General features: G+C 43.3%; 1 protein-coding gene across 1 annotated transcript in view; it reads right to left on the reverse strand.

Moving 5' to 3' along the window:
* The window catches only part of LOC135915675 (neprilysin-1-like), a 32,743-nt gene that overhangs the window by 9,600 nt on the left and 4,626 nt on the right, over positions 1–18,517 (reverse strand). Inside the window, exons 5-16 of the mRNA XM_070521172.1 lie at positions 18,204–18,242; positions 16,915–16,974; positions 16,150–16,311; positions 14,963–15,049; positions 13,922–14,121; positions 12,338–12,496; positions 11,716–11,793; positions 8,659–8,786; positions 6,183–6,432; positions 4,460–4,558; positions 2,416–2,493; positions 983–1,089 (exon numbers count right to left, since the gene is read on the reverse strand). Of these exons, the coding sequence (XP_070377273.1) occupies positions 983–1,089; positions 2,416–2,493; positions 4,460–4,558; positions 6,183–6,432; positions 8,659–8,786; positions 11,716–11,793; positions 12,338–12,496; positions 13,922–14,121; positions 14,963–15,049; positions 16,150–16,311; positions 16,915–16,974; positions 18,204–18,242 (1,447 nt within the window). The remainder of the gene's footprint in view (positions 1–982; positions 1,090–2,415; positions 2,494–4,459; positions 4,559–6,182; positions 6,433–8,658; positions 8,787–11,715; positions 11,794–12,337; positions 12,497–13,921; positions 14,122–14,962; positions 15,050–16,149; positions 16,312–16,914; positions 16,975–18,203; positions 18,243–18,517) is intronic.

The raw sequence follows: 18,517 nt of genomic DNA on the forward strand, positions 1-18,517 counted from the left end.
TTGCGAACTGCCCGGTTAGAATGTGTAAATTTAAGTATGTGTCTTAAGGTAACTAGTTCAAAACTTAATAACCATTTCGTAATTAGTTGATTATGCATTTACATTTTTGTGCATGTATTATCAGCCCCTTCGAGTAGACCAGTTCATGAACTACAATTGTGCTATCTACCACAGGCAATTTTTTTTTAAATTTGAAAGTGTTCTCTCAAACACCCGTTACATTGAACATCCCTACACGTTTCCATCCAAACACAGGGAAACAGCAAATCCGTTGCGTGCAGCAACGACAGACAGATTATTGAAATCTCGCATTGCAGTATCACTTTTGTAACCCCTAAATGCGACCGCATATTATGACAGAGAAAGAAAAAAACCGTCTGCCCTTTGTAACTTGACACATGGCCACAACATGGGTACATATTAATGAGCTTAAATTCAGAATAGAGAATTTGATAACTGCCGCTTTCTAGCATTGGCTCAATTTCTAATGAAAGTAGTACAAGCATAAATATGTTAAGATTTGGTTTCGCTGGCCATAAGCTCGTAACAAACATTTCCTCAATTTTTTCAATAATTTCATTTCACCATGCGCATGGTGTTTATACATTTACAGAAATTTTCGAAACTTCGCGAATGCTCAAAGTGTATCAAGCCTGCCCCAACATTTATGTGACTTCATTAGCACCTGTCAACTTGCTTTGGTGAGGAAAGCGCATTATTGACAACTGTTGTTGGTGAAAACATTAGCCACCTTAATCTTTCAGGTTTCTTTTCCCGTGTTCAGAAAAATAGTTTGCACGCGTAAGATGCTAAAGCTTGCGAGTTAACGCTTGTGCCAGCTGATTATAGCTTTATACTTAGCACCCTGAACGACAAAAAAATAATCAACTGAAGAAATAGCAACTTCTGCTAAGGTGAGTCTTGTCGTGGCCTCGCAAACGCGGATGGCGTAAACAGATACCGATAGCCACATGGTACTCACTCTGGTCCAATCCAGTCTTCGACAAGCCACTGCCAGTAGTGCTCGTTCAGCGCTGATCGGGTGTTGTAGTAGCTTTCAAGAACTGCCCCCACTTGAACATCGGGAACCTAAAAAAATGTTTTCCACATTTAACTCGTGCGCATTGTACGACATTTACTTGTGCTTAAATGCACGGGTGTTCCATACCTAACCCTAACTTGTACAGCCATTTCAGCGAAATGCACTTAAGTTGCAGTACGCGACTATTCAGCAGATTTAAAACTTGAAAAAAAAAAGATAGGAATGAAACAGAGCCTTGCGAAGCCCTGTGCTTCGGAGGAGCTACCGTAAATTTACGATTGCCTTGATCCATGGAAGAAATTTTAAGAATACGCTTAGCATTGTTTTCCAAATTTTGTTTTTCTTATACAAACATTATAGCTACACGGGACAGTCATATTGCCCTGCAGCGTTTCCGCAAGATGAAGACTTCACGTTTTGATCCGCATTTCTGGCAACTTATGAATTCTTGCGATATCCGGCTTGACATATTACGATGATTAATTGTTGATGCTTAACGTTCACCAGCAGCACTACACGAGGCAGTGTAGATCTACGGGATATATTTCTCTCTTTGGATTCTTTTAACGTACAACATGTGCTTGTTCCACCAGCGTTTTTTATATTCTGAGCGCCACCTAAATGCGACCGCCAAGCCGGGAATTGCATAAGCAAGACCTCGCGTTGAGAAGCAGGGCGCAGTACCCACTGAAAGTCTCCGCGGTAAGAACACATTATTCTCAATGATGGAAATTGCGGCAGTGTTTTTAGGCGTCGCCTATGCAATACGGTTTTTCATGTAATATTGGGTTCCGTTCAATGAAAAGTTTTACGATTCCTCAGTAGAGTTTACCATTAGGAGCAGGCAGCACCGGTAATTCTGAATTAGCCATCGTGAAGCGACATATTCGCCTTCGTAACGTACTGTTGCTCATCGGATGTAAATCTTTTGTTCTTTATTCATTCGACAGATATTAATGTTACGGAAGGGCCTCCGTACCAACGAAATGAATAAGGACGCTCATTACTGGGCCAGTAGATGTGTCTGCACGGAGGAAAAGTCGCACAAAAAAAAAACAAAAAAATGCTCGCCGTTTTCTTATGCTGCGTCCTTTGTTTTATCGGTAATATTTTGGCCATGCGATGAACCACTTCAGATGGATTCACTTAAACAGATTCGTCGAAGAGGCCATATATCACGATAACCCACCGAACGTGTAATACCCAACGTCAGGCAGTTGTGGTATTGAAAATAAATCTGTACGTAACGTTACGTAACGGTAGTAAAGTCACCGGTTACTCGGAGATGGTCAATGTGAAAAAGCTTTGTAAGTTCAGCCTATGCACAGTAAGAACACAATGTTCAAAGGAACTATCACCTTGCAAAGACTCACCACGTGATAAAAAGCGGAAATGGCGTAGTCGTTCTCCACGAAAGAGGGGTAAAGAAAGTAGGGTGTCACGGATAGGATCTGAAAGAGCAAGGCCATAATGAACTGATTAGATATTTCAGAGATGTCGCACATTTGAACCTTGCCCTTACTGGTTATTTTGTTTCAACTCTGAGGAGCCGGAACTGCTGTATGATTCCTGGAGACTTATGTGGCTTTGTATCTACCGCTTAATGGGGTGTATGGGTAAGTAGAATAAACTGAAATACCATGTAAAGGAACATTCACTGTTACAACTTTATAGCAATATCGTATTTTATAGTATTCAAGGTTACAACTAAAATTCAAATTGCCACTTAGTCGTCAGGAGGTGGCAATTTCAGCTGTTGCCTCATCCATGTATGTCGAAGTGGAGCCTGCAAGTTATGCTCCTTTATATATACGATCACCACATGCAGGCGTAAGGGTTTATAAAGAATAAACGTTGCAGGAAAGGAGTAAATATTGCGCTACAACACACAAATCAAAGCCGCTAAAAATGTTTAGCAAGATTTTGGGGTCATTGAAAACATGGTCAAATTTTTCAAACCTTAAATGTTCGTAAGAGCAGACGACAGTCAATAGTCATGAAGAGCGTATTATTAGCGAAGACGGCCGAACCAGTAAGTGCAACATTTGCCCTTGAAGCCTCCTTTAAATTTGCAATAAACCATGGCAGGACACTGCAGGACTGTGCAGGTCCAGATAGTGAGGAGACTTCCCTAAATTTTCTAGCAGCTTTCACATCAAATACAGCAGTCAGATAATTTCTGCGATGATCTATGATTAGGTAGAGATTAAATAGCGGAACCCTAGGAACCGTTTAAATGATTCCTCCCAGCTCACACTCTATTTTATGTATCCTTTGTAATGATTTGCACGGATTCGTTAATCTTATCTTTGTACGCTACAAGTGCGACAGAAATTTTAAGGTCACTCGCCGTTGAGGACGCGTGATAATAAACAAGCCTTCAAAGGCGAAAAAAAAAGAAAGAAAACTGACCTGAACTGCACCTCACTGTGCTTCAACAAGGGCATGCCTACTTTCAGTGTGCACGAATATTGGTAGAATCGCCCGTAATCGCGCAGACTTTTAGGGTAATAGTTCTGTATTAAGATGTATCATTAAGAGGTATTTGCGTCCAACTTAAACCGATAACGCGACAATGTTAGTGTGGAGTGATTAATCCACAAACTTGAGCAAGATACAGCGAAAACTTTTTTTTGAGAATGAACAACTTTTGAATTCATTTTTTTAAACCAACTCTTTTGCGCTAGTTCAAGCGCTGAAAAGCATCCACGCTTGTAGATTAGGAAAAAGGACCCTTATTCATATTAACCTCTTATGCTTGAAAGGCTTGCAAGTAAAAAATCAAGGCAATTCTGATGCTGGACATTATTAGCGAAGCGAATAGGCCAATTGCAAAGAGCACTTTTGAACGAACAGCTTTGTGAGTTTGGCCCGAAATTCGAATGAGAACAGCATATGTACAGTTAAGAAATAGCCTTCCAATGACTACATCAGCGATTAGACCCGAGTTTGCGGTGCGGATACACATATCTATAGCAGAAACGACGCCGCAAGGAGATTACGCGTAGCCTTCACAATGCGTGATCGCTAACTAAAACCTTTCTTTCCCTCCTGTCGTATTTGTTCGTTCAGTGATAATATAGCCAACATGCGTAGAACAGCGAAAAAAACCGTAACACTTCTTCCTCGTCCCCAAGGCCGCCATCAGCGTCCTGTCTTCCCACACTGCAGACTGTGACATCCTCAGTCTTCCTGCATGCTTTCCTTACCACGAACAAGGTTGAATAACGCAACCAATTACTTTTCACGATGACATACAGAATTTCGATTGTAATATAAGCATTATACGCGTGCAAGAAAGACGAAACGCCCGAGTTTGAGGGACTAATTAGAATCCGCCCGTGTTTCCTGAGCAGCTATTGGCGAAGGAGCGCAAGTTACGGCACCGAAAACGCCCACACGTGCGCGGATCCTCACCCTCTGCTGTATGACTTGGCTCGACTTGGGATGGATCCATCGCGACTTTCGCACCACCTCGAGGATGCGCTCGCTGAATAGTGCGTACTTCTTCTTCACCTGCGAAGGCGTGAAGGCAAGAGACCACGCATAAGTGTTAACAGAAAGCGGCGCAAAGAAGGACCCAACGCGATGCCTACGCACTTACAGATCGAGTTGTGAGTTTGTACTGCTTTTTTATGGTAACTACATTAGCACACTTTTGCTAATAACATTCATATAGTGCGCGAATATTGGTAGGGCTGCAGTTACCTAGCAGAGCCTTATGGCGGCAGCTCTGTAATTGAACGTACGCAGGCTGAAGCATTGGTACGTTGTGTCAACCGTATGTGGGACTACACAGGTAAATTGTGGCTCCATGATTGCATCCCATCGTCTGTCCTGTACATAGAACAATGTTGCGCGGTTTGAGGTTTCCATCACACTGAATAGTGTGGATTTATTGGTACATGTATCAGTGTAAATGGTTACTCAATTTTATAAGTAACTGAATAGCATACAAGTTCTAGTTAGCGTACATTTGTTCGATTATACCGGAGCAACTACTCTGGTTAGGTAAAGCAGTGCGAGGCTGTGCAGGCAGTGCTTGTCACAGTGCATGCGTCTTATACCGTTAGCATCTTGCTGGCTTAACGCCTTCATTATCGGTGTACAAATTTGTATGCGCGACTTGATTTTGCCAGGTTCGTTACTTACGCCTTCTTTGTATAGTAGAACTGTCTTGCTACTCATAACGTTCGGAATTAATAATGTACTTATGGATAGGCTTTGTGCTGGTGATTTCTACTATTTATACAGAATTTTGATTCTATATCTAATCCAATTGGAAATTGCGGTGACACACGACTAGATAAAGTATCATCCTATCACACTGAATTTCTTCTGTGGAGTATGCAGAGGTTAGAAATATAACTGATACATTTACCGACAGTAGACCATAATTTAAGTCCGAAGAACTTAATTAGCAAACCCCGTGAGTCTAAAGGTAAGGCTTTTACCTTCCTGTAATCCCAGAAGTGTAATTTAGTATTATTTATTTATTTCTTCATACTGTCAACCCTCTGCTGAGGGTTCTTAGAGGGAGGGTTTAAATACAGGCAGACCATATATACAGGTGCGTCAAGCGGCAGCGGAATCGCAAAAATACATATTTAACGATTTTTCAAATTCACAAACATCACTTGCTTCTGCCACAAAGCTTGGTATCGCGTTCCAGAGTTCTATCACGGCAGGGAAAACAGAAAAGCGGAACACATCACTGTGAGCGAAGTATGGACGTAAAACATATTGATGATTAACACGACTGCTTCGTTTTCCTGGAAGCTGCACATGCTCATCTTTGTTGATTTTTATATGTCCATGTAGTATTCTGTAAAACACTTTCAGACAATTTTTTAGCCTTCGTACTTCTAGTGTTTCCAGTTCACAAGACTGCAACATCAGTGTAACGGAATCTAAACGGCGGGACTTTGAGCATATGAAGCGCGCGGTACTTTGAGCATATGAAACGGCGGTACTTTGAGCATATGAATTGCAGAAGTATGATGTAGCAATTTAACTGAACTGTGTATACCCCTATGGTTACACATCAAGATATAGCTCAAATCCATGGACCGACATTCTAACCTCAGCCGACGCCTTCATCAAAAAGGTGTTGTATCGTGAACGCACTGCGAGCACGTACGTCTTTGCGCAGTGCGCTCGCCTTGCCGACGAGGAACCGCTGCGCGTAGGCGGCAGCCACGGCGTACTGCATGAGGTCGGCCACGCGCTCATAGCAGGCGCGCCACCTAGGGGGCGCCGCGAACGCGCTGGTGCTCCGGCCTTCTTCATCGGCGTTCCTGGACAGCGCCACCAGGGGTCGGAAGGCGTCCGGAAGGAAAAGCGCCACGTGCACGAGAAGGCGCCAGGCTGTATAGTCCGTGATGGCCTTCCTGCGGCCGCCAGGGTTTCGTCGAGGAGGCACGAAGAGAAAGCTTCAGCGGAGCGTCGAGTCCGGCGTTCTTTTCTGAGCTCTATCTTATAAAGGTGCGTTTATAGTCCGACGGTATCGGAGCGCGGGCGAGCTTCGGCGTGCGTTGGCCGCGTGCGGGTACGTTGTTCAGCGCCAGTGCGTCGAACCACCGGTCGAACTATAGGCGATGTTGTTCCCGCCAGCGTGACGTAGCGTGTGCGCGTTCACGCTACGTTGGACTATATTTAGGCCTTTAAGAGTGTTCCGACGTAGCGCGCCGGGCGCGCTGTGCAGATAACTGAGTTTTGAAGCAAATGAACCGACTAGCAAACAAAATCAAAGCAGTAAACGAAAAAAGCGCAGCTAGAAATATCGGAAGAATTGGTTCTAACTTGGTGATCGAGGAATTATTTGCCCAGCGTAGACTACACGGGAACAAAGCTAAGAAGTCGACCAAAGCCATAGACGCTAAACTTCCACTAATAAATAATACACGCGCAAATGTTACGGTTTCTTGATAGCATCAACACAGGATGCAGTATTTAGTAGAGGCTCACAGCAATGGAGCTAGCTTTGCGAGTGCACGGGTACTAAATTTTACTACTAATTTAAAATTGACTGCAGTTGAACACTTTATCAAGTAGTGGGGTACCTCATGATTTACTATAGTTCTGAGAACGAATTTGCGAATGACAATGAAACACATTTGTCATGCTAAAGCGCCATAGAAATCATGCTTTTACGCTGTAGGCGTTGCATTGAAAGTGAAGATTTCTACGTAAATTAGGCGAAAAAGATCTTCAGCTTTATGCGCATATTCGGGCCTTAACCAATTTTTGAACAATTTTCTGCAATGCTTAAGGCTGCCTTCAGACAGTGCTCCTCGATGGCCGCTAAGCACGTAATTGTTATGGGAGGGCCGCCTAAAACATGTAATTATCATAGGAGAGCCGCCCAAACATGTTATTATTCAAGGAGGGCTACCTAAACACAGGGAATTGTTATAACAGGGCGCATAAACAAGGCAGTTATTATAGTGTGTATAACCACAAGAAACCAGCCGGGGGGTAAAAGTGCAGCCGTATGGTGCGACGCCGGAATAAGTTCGGCTACAGATCCGGAGCATGTCACGCCCCCCCCCCCTCTCTCTCTCTCTAATGTAATTAGCTGTTTCGATAGCTATTTTTCATGACACTTCGCGCAAGGCGCGCAGCATAAATTTGGTTTTTGTACGCCCAAAACACTTTGACAATATCTGAAGTTTGTTTTTTCTTTCTTTCAGGTAGTCTATAGCTCAAAAATTTATTTACCCGCCGCTGTCTCTCCATGCCTATTGCGTTGTTGGCTACTGAGCAATAGTTGAGGGTTTGGTTTCTAGTAGCGGCGGCCGCATTTCAATGACAACGGCATGCAAAATCGCTTGTGTAGTTAGGTTTAAGTGGGCCGAAAAAAAAACTCCTTAGTCGAAAGCACTTCATTATATTGCCTATCTCATCCCAATAGTGTTGCAATGGAGGTTAAACTACACATATAGCATCTTATTTAGTTGCATTGTTCAGAGGTGGAGTGCACTGTATAAATGAATGCCAGATTAAATGGAAAATAAAAGCTTTCTGACCAACTTTTCGTGCTTTTACAGACCTTTAACAAAAAGCCCAGAAAGAATATGCCAGTTCTTTTTTATAATGTCTCTGAGGAATCTATAACAACAGGTTCACTTTTCTAGAACTCTACTCTTTCTCTTTGCTTTTACCTTCGAAGCCGCTAGTGCCTAACGAAACCACGAGCCTAATTCGGGAATCTTTCCAACTAAATCTTCACTGTGACGATAGGCGACCGCCGATCCATGCAAGTATATCTGGAGCACGCAATGTTTCATAAATACAGATCGATATTGCATATCTGTTTTGCGCGGCAGTATCATGCCTTTAGCTTTCCTTCCAAGGCGATTTTTTTTTGTCTCTCTGGTTATATAAAAGGTGTCCCAGCTAACATTAGCCGCACTATTCAACGAGAGAAAATAAATTAGAAACACACAGTGCACGATACGCTTTCAAGATCTACGATATTTGGTCGTCAGACGTCTGTAGACCGAACACCGTAGCTTTCACATTTGCATCGTACGCCTTGTTGTTTTTCAGATATTATTTTTCGTTGAACAGCTTGGCTAGTGTTGGCTGGTGCACACTATACAGCATGCCCATACCTGGAGGCGTTGTTCAGTATGCTGGCCAGACGCGCGAAGAACTCTGGGCTCCCGGAGACCACTTGCGTGTCGTTGTTCACGTCCAATAGGTCTCCAGCGATGGTCTTCAGAAAAAGTGCCCAGTTCCACTGCAAGCAGCACAGCAGCGCGGGTTTGCCACGCGTGAACACGCAACGCATGTGATATCTTGTGGCTTAAAAGTTACAAACATGGATAACCGAGAAGAGAGGGGGTTAACCATGGGTCCCGATTGAAGAAAGTGCCTCAAGCCTTAAGCCTTAAGAAAGTAGATGAGGAAACAGCGCCGCGATAGCTCAATTGGTAGAGCATCGCACGCGAAATGCGAAGGTTGTGGGTTCGGTTCCCACCTGCGGCAAGTTGTTTTTTCATCCACTTTAATTTTCGTTAATTTATCGTTTCTTTATTTCATTTATTAAGCACAAGTAATTTCCCCTATGTTGTCGTTGGTGTCAGTGTTTGTTGGCTTCTTAAAACATGGATAAGGTGGCTTCAGAAATGCTGGCCTGCGTTTCGATAGGCGGGCCTATCTTTAACATAGTGGACTTACTCCACCTGTCGGCCTTGATGTGTAATATATTGCAGTTTTCTCGCAGCGATGCCAAAGATAATCACAATCAGCTGCTAGGAACGGGGCCCTAAGGAAATTAAATTTTCATGTGGCCGCGTCAGAGGGAACCTTATATAACAAGGTAGTCATTGTTGTCCATCACAATCAATGACTGTACACAGCCAACAGTTATTGAAGCCAACGAACGCAGTTGAAAAACAGCTTATTTTTTATTAGAGATATCGTATTATATTATGAAGTAAAAGTTATATTTGCGATTAGGGAATGGTAAAGCAGCTTGGAAGACATGCGGGAAACTAAGACTTAAACCCGCGGAGTAGCGTGGATAAAATATGATGGCCAACATGTAGCACGTTTATGTGCGCAATGCAGTGAAATACCACATAGGAATACACTGCCGACGTTGTAAATGTGACCCTCTTCTTCAAAACATAGAAATAGCGCCCAGCAGCAAGCATTACGTTAGGTAGCTCATTGTTCACCTCAGACGTACACCCAAATTCCCGTCCCAGCCTGAACAACATACTTCAACATTTATGTTTGTATAGTCGCCTGTGTTCGTTTTGTTTTTCTGTTTACATGTGAATTGATAGGTAGACACGCGTAACGAAATAAAGTTGTTTGTCTGCTGTACCATTCTTAATATTGCACCAACTAGATCAAGCTTCCATCTCGGTCAACTGTGTTTGCGACAATGTTCACGTTTTAACAAAGAAAATAAATGAATGTCGAAGAAATGACAACTTTCCGCCTGCTCGAGCACGAGCCATAAACTCCGCCTCATAGACACATATCACATTCACAATATAAAAGCTGCTTCTGTAAGGGGTATGAAATAATGCTGGTGGTGCTACCAACAGTGTGCCATTAACACGGACACTGTTAGTGAGCGCCCTGCCCTGTCATGTCGCCTCCTTCCTTCCTTCCTTCCTTCCTTTCTTTCTTTCTTTCTTTCTTTCTTTCTTTCTTTCTTTCTTTCTTTCTTTCTTTCTTTCTTTCTTTCTTTCTTTCTTTCTTTCTTTCTTTCTTTCTTTCTTTCTTTCTTTCTTTCTTTCTTTCTTTCTTTCTTTCTTTCTTTCTTTCATTCATTCATTCATTCATTCATTCATTCATTCTTTCTTTCTTTCTTTCTTTCTTTCTTTCTTTCTTTCTTTCTTTCTTTCTTTCTTTCTTTCTTTCTTTCTTTCTTTCTTTCTTTCTTTCTTTCTTTCTTTCTTTCTTTCTTTCTTTCTTTCTTTCTTTCTTTCTTTCTTTCTTTCTTTCTTTCTTTCTTTCTTTCTTTCTTCCTTCCTTCCTTCCTTCCTTCCTTCCTTCCTTCCTACGATTTACTCACTAAAAAAGATTTTCCCATGTTCAAATGTACCGCCAACCAGACCAAGCAGCCACCCTTTTGTAGCATTCTCAGACGCCTAGTAGCTGCCAGCGCGCTGTTCCTTCTGCCCAGCAGCGATTTTTTTGGGTGCTGCATCGAGTCATATCGAAACTGCATTTACAAATTTACAACACTGTCCGAGGGGCTCGTACGCAACGCTAGACCGCCATATCACTGCGAACATTTCTGTGGTCGACTGCACGAGATCAGACGTGCATGTGGCGTGTGCCATGTAACGTTACCATCAAACGTAATCCAACACAGTGCAAAGCATATAATTTTAGTCAATTTGGTGTTCCAAAACACTACTGCTGCGGTTGCCTGGTTAACTACACAAAGGTATACACAGGTATAGACCCTGTATACAGGTATACAGGGTTTCGCGACCTGCCAGAGCGTCTGATTGGCGCTCGAACTAAGTTGACCATCGCGGCGGGTTCGGCAAGGAAGATGAGTGGTCTAAAAACAACTAACAGAAGTTCAATGCAGCTCGCACCCACGACTAAAGCTTTATTTTTCGGAACGTAATGCCTTACACACTGTCGGATGTTTAAATAGTTAATATATGACCTGGAAAAGGTTAACTATTTGACGTCACACCATGTCAAAGAAAGTGACGAAAGCGGAAACCTAACCTAATTAAGGAGCATCATTAAGGTCGTTGCACATAGTAACACTATTAGGTTATAATTATAGGGGTCTGCGTTTACGGCTTTAACTAAAAGGCTGAACCGTTGTTACAAATTTAGTACATTTTGCTTCCTTGCAAGCAGTTGAAGAAGTCTTTGGCTTTCGAGCACGCCCACGCATATCTGCGAATCTGGAGATTAGCAAGGAATACAATCGCGAGGCAAATGCTCAAGTTAAGCTGTACTTCATTTATTGCCAAATGAGAACAAGAAAACTGGGACATTTCTCAGTTAAAGTAGACGGCTTAGAATTTGAGTCTTCATGTTAACTAAGAAAAAAAAATGAGAGACTGCGTTATTTAGCACATTACTGCAAGGGAAGTGCGTAAATCAGGGATAGACGGAGCTTATGTCGTACGCACGTCGCACCCACAAGGGTCGAATTTTGACCCTTCTTAGCTGCTTACCTTGTGAGACTTTGGCAAACTGCCAAGATTGACCTTGACGGCGTGCTTCCGCTTCCGTTTCCACGCGAGATCCGTTGCCTGTAAGAACAGCAACAAAATATCGCCGTTGACTACGTCGTTATAGTTCATGTCTGCGCTAATTTGACGTAGCCTGACCGCCAATTAGGCTTCATCAGTCAAAGCGATGCAGCCATCGTACCAAGAATTCAGAGCTTCTGATATTACAAACAACAGAATTCAAAACTTGTTACTCAGCGGTTACTCGATGTTCCCGTCCCAAATGAATCATAAATTGGAGTGAGCGTTTACACTCAGTTACCCAATATTTAATTAAGTGTGAAAAGCCTGTATCGAATAGTATTACCACACTGAACTTCTGGCAGATGATAATGTGAAATCCGATCGAACATTTTAATGTTAACATGACCCTAGTGGAAAGAGTTAGGAGGTCCTTTTCTTGGTGCTGTACAAATTTAGGTGGTTCAAGCACAACTGTGCACATAGCGGGCAGCATTAAGCACGCGCATGTCACCCATTAGTTCGACCTCTCAACTTCATCTACATCTACAGTCGAGACATCTTCTTTTTCCTCAAGTAATATTGAAGAGCCCCAGTCACTCACCATGACGAGTTGTATCTCCATTTGCATCACGTTGTTCGGTATGTTTTCGTCGCTGTCCCGGAAGACGTGCATCATGTTGGTCACTAGCACGCGGTATTTCTCCAGCACGTTCATTTCCAGGAGCATCGCCTTTGACAACAGCGTGCGCGGCTCGCCCAACTGAGAGGTATGCATAAAAATAAGCGAAATAGATACAATGTTTCAAAAAGCAGAGACGCGAATGTTTTTTTAGAGTACATTGAGTAGCGTTTTACTAATTCACGCGTGCGTTTTTTAGCCAATCATTTGTTAATACTTTGCATATCATTTATCTGACTTTTGTTCCAGTTGCAGGTCTCAAGTCCCACTCACAAGACCTGTAATTGATAACTGGCGTTCATTTTGTGGCCAGCCCATTCCCGTATCATACGATAAATATCACGATTGCCTGGCGTACGCTCTGGTGAATGGGCCTAGTGTTAAAAGTTCTTTATGTAATTTTTTTTAAAAGTGAGACGATGCTTTGTGAAGACAGGCAATCGTTATGTATAAAGGAGGTGCAACTGAAGTACTGTTGGCAGGTATTGAAGACCCTCTAAATTGTCTGCCCACGCCTGCGCCAAGCGTGATAACAACAATCGTGATTACGAACCATTCGTTGATTTGAATTCAGCAAAAACACAAGGATTCAAACTATGGGGTTCAAGACTGAGTATGATACCCTGAGAGCGGGAGCATTTTGATTCTAGAAATGGTGTCTCGTTGCGTAATACCTCAGCAGCCAGACCTCTAACACATGTGTACTGTGTTAAAAAAACATATTTAATATGTTTGAAGAACATACTGCGCATGGTTGCTTTTGCGTAGGTGCTCGTTGTGTACAATTTCCAGCATTATGATACTGCAATCGTAAACAGCGTTTACGTCTAAGTCTTTGCAACATCATCAGGCCTACGCGGTTCATAACTACAGATGTAGTTACTCTTGTAGAGGGCTTGAATATTTTCAGACAGGCTCTGCCTAGTGAACAGTAGCCTAATGCGCAAAAGGTATTTGTTCGTGAGCATTGATCACTATCTCCCGGACTTATTTGCTAATATCATGTTGGACATCACAGTTGGTTGTCATCTGCTCTTACAAAGCGCTCTAGCATACAAGGTCCTGTAAACATGAACCGTTAAAATTGCCTTCGCTCAGGAAATCAACTCTGTGTTTCTAACACTTCACCGCTCGAAAGCCCCCTAAACTCTGGAAACTGGAGCACATAAGCAACTATTCATTAAGCTGTTTCAGTATCTTCGCGTACAGGCAGTTTCCGAGCTATAATGCTGCAAAGAGGGCACACTCGACGTCTGACCGCGTGCGCTACGGCTGGGGAGATGGGGGTTTCTTCAGCAACTGCTCATCGCTGGAATCGCAGAAGAGCGCTTCTGAATTTGCAGTGTCTTCTAACGCATCCGAAGATGCCGGTGCTGTTTCCGACTATGCGAAACCAAGGAAGAGGTTTTGAGCGGAGACGCATTTGTGAATACTGGGGACACAGGATGTTCAACCAGCTAACCTTCGCCCTTTCGTGTTGACCGGCTGACCCTTGCACACACTCACGTGGATCATGCGTCTGGAGACGTCCTTGGGATGCACGGAGACGGTGGTCGAGAAGAAGGTCTGCAGCCGGAGCCGTCGAGTCAGTTCGCCCACAAGCAGCGCCGGTTCGGGTGGATTCGGATTCGAGCGGGGCCATCCGGCAAGGCCGTGCCGATCCAGCAGTCGGACGAATGGAGCCACGCCTAGGCGGTTGAGCTGGCCTGTTTTTCAAAAGGAGCTCCTCACGATATGAAGGTTTGCATCCTACACACACTGTCAATTCTTTGACACAGAAGTTACTGTTCCGAGTTGAAAATTAATAGAACCATAAGAGAGCTTAAGTGCATTAACAGAATTTAGAAATGGAAAATGTACAGTCATTGCTATGGAACCTTGAATTTGTCATACGCTTCGCGTTTCTGATAACGAAAAATGGAAATACAAGGGGGTGAAAAGAACTTGCAACTGCTGGTAGCTGAAATGAGAACCTCAGGATGACACTTGTTGCACTCTAACTCGATGTTGCTCTAACAGTAGGGCTACACCAATGGCTGTCCCTCTTTCGACTTTATAATGTGGCTATATATACACACATATGGCCACACGGGGCCAGTGTCAGTCAGGTCCGTTGCGGCTGAGTCGGAACGTTTTTTTTTTATTGTTATTACTGAGTACAACATATTAAGCTAAATTGAGGGAGTGAACGATCATAAAGCACGGACATGCGTTTTATTGCCTTGTGTTTTACTCAGCCTGATTTGGTTTAGTACTTACGGAAGGTTCTTTATGACCCTTTTCTTTTCGTCTATGACAGAAGCTACTGTGACTAATGCATTTTCTCTAGGCTTGCACTAGGCCTACAGGAGGGTGGTAGCATCAGACATGGGTACGTGAGATTTCAAAGAGATAGACAGTAACTACCGGCGTGATGATCGCGAAAATTAACATCTGGTGATACTACTGCTAACAGATCGAGAAACTAAGCAGGTAACGTTTATTTGTATAGCCAAGCTATAGCGTACAGAGTTGGCTATAAGGGTTTTACGTTATCCCCGTACTTACGCCTATCAATGCAGCCTGCAAGAAGAGCAGCAGCCTTCTGCTTGGGCGTCTGCAGCTCTTCCGGTAGCAGTGTCGCGTTCAGTATGCCTGCAGAAAAGTGAGGGGTGAAGTGGCGGCGGGATTTGTTTCCTGTAAGATATATTCGGTAGTATTGCTTAATGGCACATAAGTAAATTCTGTCTGTAACACAAAGCGTCATTTAAGCTTTTGAAAGGCTCACACACAGCATCGACGGGTGCACAATAACCAGTGATTTAGAGAATATAACCTCTGTTCGCTTGTTTTTATGTTTAGCTTGACTACTCCGCCATTCGCACCTTTCTACCAGGTGTCTAGCGAATTGCTTGCCACAGGCGAAGGCAGCAACGTATCACATCTGATCATGAGTTTCGCTCTCCCTACAATCTTCGCAGAAGCCAAGACAATGGCGCCGAAAAATTCAGTGTTGAACGGCGCCCACCCCGCAAACGACAATGTTCGGGTGTTTGACACTTCAGACATTGCCGGAGATTGGCTTCTGGCTCTCTATCAGGATAACTTTAGACCGCTCTAGCAGCCATTTAAGGAATTCGGGACGAATCTGCAAGGCTTGTCATACGAACAAACTGTCTTTAATTGGTCGAAAGGCTTCGGTAATCCTACGTTCCCAGGAATGACTGACAACAAATGTTTTTCTAAGCATATTAGATGGGTAAGTTAAACCTGCGCAACTTTGGCGCTCGTTTTTCGTTTATCCCCTTCCCCCACTGTAGTACCCTTGGCAAAGTGTCCTTGGAACATACTACCGAACGCCGATCGGCCAATGAATAACTGTTTTCTTGAACAAAGCTCTTTGGCAAATCGGAGTTCATCTGTCTGGCGAAAACTACGATTTAATTCGCCATGGTTCCGTAAAACCACTTGTATTCAATGAAAGAAATGTAATTTACTTGATGTAACCCACTGTTCTTTATTTTTTAGATTTCTGAAAGTGCTCTTTGCCACCGGTCTGCCAATATGTAAAGGGGGCCAGGGACCACTCAAGCTGCCAATAAGCAGCGTTTACCTTGGCCCCCTCCATTTGCTTGTAAATGGGCACAAATAAAATGAAGGTGAAATGAAACGAAGTGAAATGAAATGAATAAGCCGTCTAAAAGCGATAAGCATCCTATAGCCCAAGGCGTCCTTAGGTGGACACGTGTACTCACTGAGCACGTCCATGTCGAGCGCCCGCCTAAGCACGGTGAACAGGGACCGCTCGTCGCTGTAGTTGGGGACGTGGTGGCGTCCCTTCCAACGTGAGCAGGCGTACTTGTAGAAATCGTCGCAAGGGTTCAGCGACCAGTCCACGCTCGTGTTCAGGAAGCGCGCTGCACATTCACCGCAAATTTTGGGCAGCCCCATTAGGGACCCCCCCCGAAGCAGGCAGCGGTAACGTGGTTGAACAGCACTAACAATATGAATCTAATAAGCAGCTATATAGCATTGAACGCACGCAAATATCCATGTATACGGTATATGAAATACGGTAGATGTCTTCTTTTAAGCCCACAGTGTGTATGTATGTATATAGTAGGTGGGCTAACCACTTTGCTAAAAGCAAATATTCTGGCCTGCATGGACAGTGAAGTGACAAGAAAAAAGAAATGTAGTAAATACCTTGGTACTGACTGCTGCAGGTAGACACTTGATAAAATCAAAGTAGCATAATTATGTCTACAAAGCTCTACAAGCATTTTGTATTTTAATGCGAGGAGCGATACGCCAACGTTATTTTTATGAGGTCGAAGAGCACACGCCAAAGCCTGTTAGGGCCTTAATTACCGTGTAGCTTGACCGCCCAAAAAAGGCTCGCACGCAGCGTATGAAAAAGCATAGACTTCATTTTGATGTTCGTACTTTGCTGACGGACTGAAACCTTTCGTAACAGCCGAAGGCCTATTTGCGAAGATACAAAACTCGTTTCCCCTCACCTTCGTATTCACATTGCTTGGCGTCGCAGAACAACATTCGCTCGGACGTGTGGCTCAGCACTGCGACGAAAAAAGAAATATATCTTTGTAGCATGCTTACACCCTGACGTGCTTACCACGTTGGATTAACAGTCAGGGCGTCTCAGTGCAAGTGCTTAACGCTTCGTATTAGCAGTAGGAACTTTTAATCAATCATTTTAACTGATAGTATACGCGCATTCATTGCGCAATGTTGGGACAGTGATGGCCAGAGCGTGATGGCCGAAATCTAATAGTGATCTGCCATATATCAGGCTTCATTGTTGTACTACATGATGGAAAAGAAGCAACGCAACTATTACGCAGACAGTAGGCGAAGAAGACACATAGAAGCGCTGAAATTTTTGCGGCAGACTAGTTTAACTTTCTAAAAAAATTTTCAAGGTAGTAGTATTGATCGAACAGAGTAATTGTTACTTTTTTAGTTCGCGCTAGATCAATTACTGCTGGTGGTGCCGCACTGGAAAAAGCTCTTTTTTGAAGAACATACAATATTCCTGAAAGCCTACGTATTTTCCGCTGAATATGGCGCTCCTAGCTTGGTGAGCATGCAGTAAGTGAAATAGTTCCGTAAAAGCATTGAAGTACCACTTAAGAAATATCGACTTTTAAGTGACACACTGAAAGCTTCAACGGGGCGGACGAGTAATTTTTTTCTGCTGTCACGTCGCAGACAGACAAAGCAGTGACTAAGTTATATTTAAAATATTCTCGATGGTGAGATGAACAGAATATGTACAAATACAATAGGGGACATGTAATAAGTCTCGCAGGTTTAAGCGTGCTTTCAGAAAAGAAAGTGGGATAGCTTTGTTGTCTTTCAGTTCCTAAATTCTTTTTTCTACGTTGCAGGAGTAGCAGTAGGGATGACGTGCTGTAGTTGCAAAAATGAAACTGTAGATATTTTAACACAGTAACTACGCCAAATTATAATCAAGAATACTGAAAACTAAACTATCCTCATTCATTTTATTACCCATACCCTGACGGATATAGTTGATAATGTTAGCCGAAGAAATCGAACCAAAACAGCCGTAGCTGTATCACGCTTATCAAGCAGTTATTTCTAGAATAGACAGGATTCTTCTATAGTAGGTATTCGTTAGGCCAATCTCCCGGTTGTAGATACTTCTTAGCAGCCCGTGGTTTTGGCATAGGAATAAAAAAGAGTTTCGCTTTTGAAAATTATGGTTGCCTCACTTCAGCTCACTATGACAATGCTGTACTTAAGAGGGTAGGGCGCCACTCACATCCTCGACGTGTCTTGTTGGAGGCTGGAAATCCAATGGCTGGAAGGAGAAAGAATACGGGCGTTAGAATGTGCATGCGTGCAAGAGTGTAGGGATACGACAAAACAAACGTTGATGAACTAATTGGTATGTTAACCACAATGCGTTTCCTTTTAGGAACTGGGCCCATATGCACATTTTACCTTCGGTAGAACTGACTGTTTACAAAGGCAACACTATGTCGATTCGGACATATTAACCAAGGAGACTGGTAATTGGAAAATAGCTCTTACGACTGTGAAAACAACTTTTTGAATTTCGGCACTGGGGCTAAG

Source organism: Dermacentor albipictus, chromosome 7 (assembly GCF_038994185.2).
Source record: "Dermacentor albipictus isolate Rhodes 1998 colony chromosome 7, USDA_Dalb.pri_finalv2, whole genome shotgun sequence".
Taxonomy (NCBI): domain Eukaryota; kingdom Metazoa; phylum Arthropoda; class Arachnida; order Ixodida; family Ixodidae; genus Dermacentor; species Dermacentor albipictus.